General features: G+C 43.1%; 1 protein-coding gene across 1 annotated transcript in view; it reads left to right on the top strand.

Annotated features, from left to right (window-relative positions):
• The window catches only part of LOC310792229 (disco-interacting protein 2 homolog C-like), a gene marked incomplete at its 5' end in the record, with an annotated part of 146019 nt that overhangs the window by 106196 nt on the left and 27323 nt on the right, over positions 1–12500 (top strand). The window contains 4 exons of the mRNA XM_083653958.1: positions 428–551; positions 3145–3266; positions 3688–3799; positions 4494–4603. Coding sequence (XP_083510084.1) covers positions 428–551; positions 3145–3266; positions 3688–3799; positions 4494–4603 — 468 coding nt within the window. The remainder of the gene's footprint in view (positions 1–427; positions 552–3144; positions 3267–3687; positions 3800–4493; positions 4604–12500) is intronic.

Raw genomic sequence — 12500 nt, 5'->3', positions numbered from 1 at the left:
CGTAATACTGCAATACGACCATATAGCACGTCTGCTAATGACTAGCGCCCCTCAGTGACAGAGAGAAAGTACTGCAACATATCCTGCTGCAATTCATAGAACCAACAACGTCGTATTGCTCCAATACGACCATATATATAGCACGTCTGCTAGACTAGCCCAGTTACTTTTTCAGTAACTGTAATTGAGTTACTCAATTTGAAAAAGTAATTACCGTAGATTAAGTGGTTAGTTTACTAGTTACTGCAAAAAGTAGATCAACACTGGTCAATCATCTCTCTGCTGTGTGTGTGTGGTGTGTGTGTGTGTGTGTGTGTGTGTGTGTGTGTGTGTGTGTGTGTGTGTGTGTGTGTGTGTGTGTGCGCGCGTGCGTGCGCGTGTGAGTGCATATACGTGTTTGTGCGTGTGTGTGTGTGGCCTCCTGCAGGGTACGATAGCCAGCTCTCTGACGTGTGTTCAGCTCCATAAGCGAGCAGAGAAGATCGCCGGCATGCTGGCTGAGCGGGGCCACCTACAGGACGGGGACCACGTGGCTCTGGTCTACCCTCCAGGTAAACACTGATGCAGGGTGGTGGGTGGTGGGTGCAGAGTGGTGGGTACAGAGTGGTGGGTGCAGAGTGGTGGGTGCAGAGTGGTGGGTGGTGGGTACAGAGTGGTGGGTGCAGAGTGGTGGGTGCAGAGTGGTGGGTGGTGGGTGCAGAGTGGTGGGTACAGAGTGGTGGGTGCAGAGTGGTGGGTGCAGAGTGGTGGGTGGTGGGTGCAGAGTGGTGGGTGGTGGGTACAGAGTGGTGGGTGGTTGGTACAGAGTGGTGGGTGCAGAGTGGTGGGTACCGAGTGGTGCGTACAGAGTGGTGGGTGGTGGGTACAGAGTGGTGGGTGGTGGGTGCAGAGTGGTGGGTGGTGGGTACAGAGTGGTGGGTACCGAGTGGTGCGTACAGAGTGGTGGGTGGTGGGTGCAGAGTGGTGGGTGGTGGGTACAGAGTAGTGGGTGGTGGGTGCAGAGTGGTGGGTGGTGGGTACAGAGTGGTGGGTGGTGGGTGCAGAGTGGTGGGTGGTGGGTGCAGAGTGGTGGGTGCAGAGTGGTGGGTACCGAGTGGTGCGTACAGAGTGGTGGGTGGTGGGTACAGAGTGGTGGGTGCAGAGTGGTGGGTACAGAGTGGTGGGTGGTGGGTGCTAGGGGTGTCAAAAATAATCGATTATGCATCACGATGCGGACGTGCACGATTCTGCATCGATTCACAAATGTCAAAAATCGATTATTAAAAATAAATAAATAAATAGTCAAATAAAATATAATGGAAGTACATGCAGTTGTTTATTTTAATTATGGATCATAATACAATGCAATTCCAAATGGACTTTTATTTTAAAAGTAGCCACACAGTGAGAAAAAAGATAGTGAGAAAAAAGAAATCGTGTATTGGGGAAAAAAAGTGATGCATCGATATAAGATGCATCGAGATGCATCGATAATCGTAATGGAATCGAATCGTAGCCCTCTGAATCGTAATCGAATCGAATCGTGAGGCCAGTGAAGATTCACAGCCCTAGTTGGGTGCAAGGTGCAGGGTGCAGGGAGCACTCAGGAACTGAACTGAGAACTTGGAATGACAGGAAACTCCAATGAAAATGCAGTCATTATCTACTCATCTAGTCATTATCTAGTCATTATCTACTGGTTGATGGTGACCAACTTTCAAACGTTAAAAAAAAAAGGGGGCTCCATACTGCTCCCCTGCATAATCCAAGTCTCCACAAGCCCTGAGTTGCCAAGTTGACTTGAAAAAAAAAAACTTAATTTACAGTCTGTTTTTAGCCAAAATCTTCACTTTGTGTCACAACTGCAGTTCAAAGTCAAGCAGGCAGGAAGTGAAATGTTTGAGTTGAATTGAAGAAGAAGCTGCAGGAAAACTGCAGCGAACAGAAAGAAGAATAAGCAGGAGATAAAGACCTTAAAGGGATAGTGCGGATTATTGGACATAAAGTTGTATGAACTCCACACCAGTTGTAGAGTGTCTGGGGTGCCGACTTGCCGAGCCATGAGTCCCGTGGGCGGAGCTGTAGCTTGATCTGAGTGGAGAAAAACGAGTCCCGACGGACATTCTAGGGTCACGGAGTTATCAAGTTTGACTCCTAAAGAAAGCATGCATGTGTTATGACATCTCATTTCAACAATAAAACCACAGTCTTGCTGTTGATCAGACCGCGCTATTTATTGGCACTACTTTCTGGCTCCGCACACTGCATCCGCGGCGGTCACTAACGCTGTGTACAGGTGTTCCAGACACAGCGCGCTCTGTAAACAGGCTACTAAAACATACTAAACATGTGTGACTATGAAAGCGATGGAGATATGCCGTTTACGCCGGATTTGAGGGGATGTCTTTATGAACCTGAATACACAGATGAGGAACTTGTCAGATCGACCTAGAATGGGCAGAGAGAGAGAGAGAGACGACGCAGATCATCAGAGTTGGAGATCTACTGCTGCCGAGTAGCCTATATAGGCTATTTATTTATTGTTTAACTGACAACATTGTTAGATTTAGGTACTATAGTCTCTCATACCATGAGTTTTGGCACAGCAGTGCTCTTCAGTACATGGGGTTTCCTCTGCTCTTGACGTGGAGGTAAATAATCCTTTTATTTTATAGGTGAAATGAGCACTGTACACTAAATTGTTTTATCCTCGTTGGCTTTGTGCATCCGCGGCAGTCACTAAACTTGGGCTATGTATTTATTTAGGTAACGCTAGGTGTTTCAGACACAGCACGCTCTGTATGTATGTAAACAGCGAGGCAAGTTGACAAAATGGTGCACACTTGTGATTTTCCAGGCTGTAGCAATCAAAAGCTTTAGTGATACTGTAGCTATTCCATCATTGCCCTGTCACGAATAATGTTGCAATGTAGAAAGAATCGGAATCCAGTAGGATGCTAAGGATTTTAATAAGAGCAGCATGGCATTCTCGAACATGGCCGAACATGAAGTCTGTAACTCACATACTTCTTCTACTCTCCTTTCTAACTCTTTCTTAAGGGCCTTGGCCCACAGCACCGCCTTGTGGCATAATGTAGTACAACACTACTGAACACGACAACGTCTACCTCCTGTCTAATGTCTACCTCCCCTGTCTGCCTCCAGGTATGGACCTGATCGCGGCCTTTTATGGCTGCCTGTACGCCGGCTGCGTGCCCATCACGGTGCGGCCGCCTCACCCCCAGAACATCTCCACCACGCTGCCCACCGTCAAGATGATCGTGGAGGTAAGACCTGACGCCATGACCCCTCGATCAGTCCCGTGATTACCTGTAGCATCAGCGCTCACTATCTCAATATCAGTGACAATGTTACAGTTATCTATTACCTCTTTCCCCGCCAGAGTATCATATGAAGTAGAAATAATGAACGCTCCGCACGCTCAATTCTAGTCTCGCCAGCTTGTGTCAGTTGGACATGCTGTCAGTTGAGTTGTGTCGTGTCAGTTGAGTTGTGTCAGTTGGACATGCTGTCAGTTGAGTTGTGTTGTGTCAGTTGGACATGCTGTCAGTTGAGTTGTGTCAGTTGGACATGCTGTCAGTTGAGTTGTGGCGTGTCAGTTGAGTTGTGTCAGTTGGACATGCTGTCAGTTGAGTTGTGTCAGTTGGACATGCTGTCAGCTGTTGTCTTGGTTGTCACGGTGTACAGGTGAGCCGCTCGGTGTGTGTGATGACCTCACAGCTCATCTGTAAGCTGCTGAGGTCCAAAGAAGCTTCAGCTGCCGTCGACGTCAGGACCTGGCCCCCCGTCCTGGACACAGGTACACACACACACACACACACACACACACACACACACACACACACAATAACATTAATGATGGCCCTGGCAATGGAACATCTCATTGGAAAGGAAACCATCATTAATGGCATTGGTTACACCCTGCTTTGACACGTCACAATGGCTGCTGTGAAAAAGGTCCATTGATAGATTGTTAATAATAATATTGTATGATATTGTATATTGAGACAGCTGTCTCATACTTTTTGATTTTTCTGATTTTCCCCCCATTTTCTCCCTAATTGTACTTGGCCAATTTCCCCCTGCTGCCCCGGTCGCTGCTCCACCCTCTGCCGATCTGGGGAGAGCTGTAGACTAGCGCCATGCTTCCTCCGACACATACGCAGTTGCCAGCCACTTATCTTCACCTGACAGCGAGGAGCTTCACTGGCAGGACGTAGCACGTAGGAGGTTGATGCTATTCCCACCAGATCTCTTCCACCACGACCAGGCGCCCCGACTGACCAGAGGAGGCGCTAGTGCAGCCACCAGGAGACATACCCTTAATCCGGCTTCCCACCCGCAGACACAGCCAATCATGCCTGTATGGACACCCGACCAAGCCGGAGGTAACACGGGGCGCGAACCTGCGACCCTCGTGTTTGTAGGCAGGGAATCTACCGCTACACTAGCTACCTCATTACTATACTGTAATGAGGTTGATTTCTCCTCAGATGATTTGCCAAAGAAGAAACCTCCTCTGCTGTACAAACCATCCAACCCCGACACCCTGGCCTACCTGGACTTTAGTGTCTCCACCACCGGCATGCTCGCTGGAGTCAAGGTACACACACACACATACACACACCTACACATGCACACACACATACACACATACATACATACAGTACATACACACACACACATACACAGATACATACATACATACATGCATACAGTACATACATACATAGTATCGCGATTCTATGCCAATTGTTCTCAATCCAGTGAAGACCGATCACTAATTGGTAAAACAGCTCTCCATTCAACGGGTCCGAAAGTAACAGCTTGATGTAACTCCACCTAGCTTCTGCCACTTTAATTAAGCTGTTGGGTGGGGACAATTAGCCTAGTTCTAACTGCCGGGTGTTGTTCCAGACTTCTTACCCCGCTTCCACTGACTAGCGGCCTCGGCTGAATAGCCTGGAGCCGGGCATAACTAGTACAGTCAAGTCTGTTTTTATGGCAGCTTGTCCCTTTGAATCTTGCACTTGTTACCGACTAGGACATTTTTAATGACTAGGTAAAGTCATAGGGGCACTATTTTAAGATAACCATTAAGAACTTCAGTATGTCACACGCACCTTTTAGCCATATGATTACCATCAAGGGAAAATACACATGATTCATTGTCCACTTCAGTACTTTAAATCCAATTGATTTGTTTTATTTATAGCGTTTAGCAGGGTGCAGGATTATAGCATTTGATTAATAATACAATTTCATGATAATACAATTACATATTATGGTTGCTAATGAGCCTCATCACTAATTTGGGGTATACTCATCTAATTTACTATGGCGGACATGGACTGAAGTTGTCCCTTCGTCAAGAAACTTCCTCTTCACCGTCAACGTTGAGTGGTATGGCTGAGCACGGAGGTGCCGCGTCCTTTTGGAGTGATGATGGATAAAGAGGATTGATTGATGAGGCCTACTGCGTTTCAGCAGGCCCCGTGGGCCCTTTCTCCTCCCGTGCAGCAAGAGCTCTCAGAAAGGCCTCCAGCCTGTGACTCACTGAACAGCCGCGTCCAGTGTCGAATGGGGAAGTGCCACAGTGTCTCGGTGCATGGTCATTCTCAGGGCCGCTGAGCTCACTTCTGCCTCCTCCTCTCAAGCAACTATTAATCCACAAACATCACTTTAAATCCATCCTGTGCGTCCTCCTGATGTAAAGTTCAGTCTCCTCTTCCCGCTGCAGTGGTGAGCCAGGTAGATGCACAAGGTCCAATACACTACTTCAGTGTGGGGAAGTGTCCAGTCTCTTGATAACTCTGCCCGGTGGGTTACTGAAGTAGATCCTTGCTCTTCTTCCGATGTACGGCTCACGAGTCCAGCCCTTAGCTGGGTCCAGAGTAAGATCCTCTTCTGTATGGGATCCTCTTCGTTGCAGACTGGCCCCGATATCTTTGAGCCAATTACTTTTATAATGTTTGTGTGACCCCTATACAGAGAGGCCTGTTCAGACGCTGGCCATTCAACATCACTCAACATCGCTTCTGTCCATATATGGTTATCGCGCTGTCTTGATTTCGCAATTGATGGAAATTCCCGTATTCGGTTGACACGAATTCCCGTATTCGTTCAGAAGTCACAAGACTAACCCTGATGGGGGGGGGGAGGTGTCCCTTGTGTAATAGTCACAAGACTAGATGATTTCTTATTCACTTGATTAATGAACATTTAACATAGCACTAACCTCTTTAACCTTTAAATACCTTGGTTTCAATACTCATGTTAATCACACCTAGTCAATACATCTCTCAATCATTAATAATCAACAATGGCCCAATTATCAACAATGGCTTATCATTAATAATAGTACTTATCATTATTGATTGTAATATATATTGACTGATTGTCGTCACAATTAATCAACATATCTTTCAATCATTTAATCCCTCGTGACCTATATTTCATTACTAGGAATCATGGCTTGACCTTTACACAGTGCTTCAGAATACTTCCCTTAACCATTCATTGCATCAAATCACTCGTAACATAGTTCATTATTACATTTCTTGATTACACTGATACATTTCATTATAATTATTATCATCATGATTATTATAATTATTATAATTATAATATTATATCAGGTGATACATGATAAGATTAAATGATATGACATGATATGATTTATCATACATATAGAGATTATCATTCTTGTTACTATAACAAATCATTATGCATTGCGTAGCCTGTTGATTTTAATCAATCTAAGACCTTATATTTGTGAGTTTCATACTTCTGCTTTTGGCTGGAATGTGCATTTCTTCTGAAGCTTACGGTGCAAACGAGCAGTTTGGCTCCGCTCAGTGGATGACTCATGAGCTGAGGCCGTAACACAATAGGCTGATGTTGCCTCATCTGTGGCCTATTCTTGACAATAGATACATACATACAGTACATACATAGATACATACAGTACATACATAGATACATACATACATACATACATACATACACACATACATACATAGATACATACATACATACATACACACATACATACATAGATACATACATACATACATACACACATACATACATAGATACATACATACATACATACATACATACATAGATACATACATACATACATACATACATACATAGATACATACATACATACATACATACATACATACATACACACACACATACATACATAGATACATACATACATACATACATACATACATAGATACATACATACATACATACATACATACATACACACATACATACATAGATACATACATACATACATACATACATACATACATACACACATACATACATAGATACATACATACATACATACATACATACATAGATACATACATACATACATACATACATACATACATACATACATACACACACACACACACATACATACAGTACATACATAGATACATACATACATACATACATACATACATACATACATACATACATACACACACATACATACAGTACATACATACATACATACATACACACACACACATACATACAGTACATACATAGATACATACATACATACATACATACATACATACATACATACATACATACATACATACACACACATACATACAGTACATACATACATACATACATACACACACACACATACATACAGTACATACATAGATACATACATACATACATACATACATACACACACACACACACACACATACATACAGTACATACATAGATACATACATACATACATACATACATACACACACATACATACAGTACATACATACATACATACATACACACACACATACATACAGTACATACATACATACATACATACATACATACATACATACATACATACACACACATACATACAGTACATACATACATACATACATACACACACACACATACATACAGTACATACATAGATACATACATACATACATACATACATACATACATACATACACACACACACACACACATACATACAGTACATACATAGATACATACATACATACATACATACATACATACATACACACACATACATACAGTACATACATACATACATACATACACACACACACATACATACAGTACATACATACATACATACATACATACATACATACATACATACACACACACACACACACACACACACACACACACACACACACACATACATACAGTACATACATACATACATACATACATACATACACACATACATACACACACACACACACACACACACACACACACACACACACACACATACATACATACCAGTGGCGGCTGGTGAGCTTGAAAGCAAGGGAGGAAACTAGCGAAATAAATTTGGGCGTTTTTTTTTTCCCCCTTTTGCATTTTGAAGACAGATTTAGAGGAATATCTCATTTTAATTTAGCATTAGGATTAGACTGTTGTGATGTCATTATTCAGTTTTAACCATCAATAATTGTTCCTTTTCTCATTATTTCATTTCTCAGAGTAAATTCTGGCCCAATCCCAAACCTTTTCTTAACCCTCAATCTTAACCCTCAAGCTCAACCCTCAATCTTAGTAGCCCTCAAAACTAAGTGTTAAGGGCTATCTTGCGACTTTAAAATGGGACACCCCTTAAAGGCAGATACGTCTTCAGACTGTGGGGGGCAGCAATACGCCAAAGCTCCGTCGAGTCTGTCAATTCAAAAGAAGAAGAAGAGGAAAAAAGCATCCCTACAAATGTAAGAATTTCCTTGATAATATAGATGTAGAAATTACGATAACCATTGCATTATCTTAGTTTAAATGTCATTTTATGGATTTCCGTTTTGGAACACAATTGTTGTTGCTAACTATCGATAGTCAGTAGCCGTGCTGGTGCGGTCAAGCCATATTATTATTATTATATTATATTATAACATTGCTAACGTTGCAACGTAGCCGCTATGACAGAGTTAACATGGTCACCAGTTAAACCAAAACATGTTATCGGCACTGCTGGATGTTGTAACTACTGACTACCGTGTTCATGTGATAATAGTGTGCAGTTATCTCCCAGGCTTTTTATCTAACGATCTATCGTTAGATGAGATAACACTAGCCCGGTCATCTTACAAAAATGTTGGTGCAAACATTACACGTAGGCTGTATCTTGATAAAACAACTCAACAACGACATTAGCACCGAGAATTATGGCATTTCGTAACAACGTTAGCAATGTTATAATATAATATAATAATAATAATATGGCTTGACCGCACCAGCATGGCTACTGACTATCGATAGTTAGCAACAACAATTGTTGTTAGGCTCCAAAACAGAAATCCATAAAATGACATTAAACTAAGATAATACAATGGTTATTGTAATTTTTACATCTCTATTAACAAGGAAATACTTACATTTGTAGGGCTGCTTTTTTCCTCCTTTCGCCGCCATCTTCCATCTGAATGGATCTAGCTGATGACATGCAAGGGATTCTGGGATCGCACACACACCTACACACATACATACACACATATACATACACACACGCACACGGTGGACTATGGATCGAGTTTGTTCATCCATTCGTCTGTCAAACTGAATGTTTCGGGTGATACCCAGGTTATATGTATTTTTTTGACCCTGCAAATATCCACTTATCTATCTATGTATTGTTAGTTTCACAATTATGTCTAAAAATGATAATCCTCTAATGGCGAAAATGCCAGACACAGATCATCACCAAAAATCAAATCCATTGCTCCTTGGTCCAAGCCAAGGCCTTATTAACCTTTCAAGGCAGCTGGATTCGCGCAAGATCATGAGATCGCGATCATGTGACAAATCCGTCTAGCCACGCTCCAATCTATTGGTTTGAATTGGAACCACCAGTGGTTCAACCAAACGGCGTGCAGAGGCAGCTATGGGCGGGCTTTAGGTGTGATGACAGCGAGAGGGGAGACTGGTAGACGTGAAAGACAGATGGTTCATCCAATCACCTGCCAGGTATTTTTGGAAAGTGCCCGCCACTTTTAAGCGGTTTCCCCCCGACCGGCGAGCGACTCGTTCACAGATGGTTATGTGAAAACAAACCACCCGGCAGCATCGGGTTACCAAGGCCGATCTGTCTGCCAAATGTCACGGAAATCCATTCATACATTTCTGAGAAGTCCTGCTGACTGACAGACAAACTAAAGCACACGCCCCCTGCTGGAGGTGATCAATGTTAAAGCAGGACTAGACTCAGCTCTCAGTCTTAATCCGTTTCACTACCGTAAGACTGAGAATATTACTATTTAAATCTTTTCATAACGTTAGGTGGTGCTGTTGGAAGCCTTTCATCGGAGAACCAATCATGAGTGTTGTGGTTTTGTGGTGGTTGTCTGCTTTCTGGGGGCAGTGACGCTCATGCAGAACCGGTGCTGTCGCATTTGCGGAGAAACATATTAACCACTTAGAAACAAACATAACCTGTTAATAGGACGTGTTTCATCCGGCCCCGGCGGCTAGAGGTCTTTCCCCCAGCGATAAGCCCGACTCCCGAGGCTACATTACAGAGCCTGCTGATGACTTCACAGTAGCAAGCGGACCACTTCCGGGTAGGAAAAATTATTGTAAAATAAACAACAGGTATAAACTCTCTTTGCAGCACATCAGTGTCTTTGGAACTATGAAACATTGCATTGCCGCTACCAAATAAAATTCTAATGATAAATGTAGGCGTGTCTGCTGCCGGCCGTTCAATGAACCAGATTTGGAACAGTAAATTCCCAGACGTTTGGTGGTTAGGTGGCGCTGTTGGCGCCGCTCACCAAACGTCTGGAAACCGAGACTAAAGCAGCACTAAACCCCCCAGATTTCTGGCAGAACGGCATGCTGCTTGATTTGAAAAAACCTATGAGAAAAACCAAGAAATGAACGTCTCCTCTTGTCTCACTATACTCTTTGGCTGGCTGAGACAGGAAGCTTGGAAATGTTTTACCGGAAATCGACGCCATGACAGTTTGCCCGCAGTTTACCCATTATATCACAAAACAAAGTTATATGAGAGCTACAAAATCTTTATAAATATCAACAACTAGCCAATGCTGGTGGCCTGTATGGAAACAGCGTTGCTCAAAATGGTTGAAAGTTATATCAATTTGGTCATTCAGTATCGTTAAAAGAGCCTGAGCCTGGTTATCGCAGCACAGCACAACAGTCAGGACAAACCCCCCGCTCTCAACACGCTCATGTAATCACAATGGGAGATTTCTCCACGTTATTCCCTTGTCCAACTTGTGCTCTACATCGCCATGAAGTCCGTTTTTAATTTTCGTTTGCGGGGTTTTCATGATTCATGTCAGAAGGTACAGTGCACCATGAAAGAATCACCCTCTGCCTTTTCCTCTCGTTTAGCGCGAGACCCGTTTAGCGAGTAGCCTGCAGCTGGGCCGCAGCACAAACACAACATTCATTCTCCCCCTCCCTCCTCCTGGTTGAGTGGTTCTCAATGTGGGGTCAGGGGACCACCAGTGGTCATTGAGAGGATTCCAAGATTCTCTGTTGTCTCTCAACATAATATATATGAAATTCGGGACAAAATCATATCCAAACTAAATTAGGGCTCCTTAGTATGAACAAGGTTGGGAATGATTTACAGCAACACAATGCCATTTCCTTCCTTTTATTTCTATTTATGATTATAGTGGCTTTTATTGATAGTATTTATGTTACATCATCACATGGCCATCTTGGTAGGAAAATAACAGGCGATTGTAATCAATTCACAGGTCAAGTGACACAAACAGCCAATGAGCTGTGTGTATTGTAGCGCCATATTGGAAGGATAATGCTTGTGACATCATGGGGATAGGCTTGGAGTTGTGAGGAGCCGGGAAAGGGTACAGGGGGAGTAGGGGAGTTACTATCTTGAAATCCCATAGACCAAATCACTGTGACGTCACCATGTAAACAAATTTACTTCCGGGTACCACTTGGGGAAGGCGGCAGGTTTAAATGTGCGTGTTGTCAAATAAATGCTGTCAAACCCTCTCGTTGTTTTCGGCCGACTACTTTCAATTTAAATGGTTAAACGGTTGGTAAACATGCTTGTCCGACGTATCTAGCCTTTCTTCTGTATTTGTTTTATGTAGTGTTAGCTAGCTAATAACGTTTATTTGTCTGTCAAACTCGCTGTTTTTTGCAGAGTCGTTAACGTTACAGACAGAGTAACCTCGCGTCACCAGGCTCTTCTCGGCGAGAAAGAGCCTGGTACAGACAGAGCTACTGACGCCACGTCAATTTAATTTAGCTTCAAGTCTACTCTAGTCTGGTCCAACAGGTAAATTAGCTAGTCTGGTCTCCACTAACGTTAGTGAAAGTGTTGTTATGAATGATATTAAACAACAACACAACACGGACGAACCATTTTTGTCTTCTTTGTCTGTTTTTGTCTTCAACACGTCAGTTTGTGCCGTCCACCGCCATTATAATGTGTGGAC

This window comes from Poromitra crassiceps (assembly GCF_964638095.1).
Source record: "Poromitra crassiceps genome assembly, chromosome: 17".
Classification (NCBI taxonomy): Eukaryota; Metazoa; Chordata; class Actinopteri; order Beryciformes; family Melamphaidae; genus Poromitra; species Poromitra crassiceps.
Note: the sequence above shows the minus strand (reverse complement) of the source record. Positions and strands in the feature narration are given on the sequence as shown.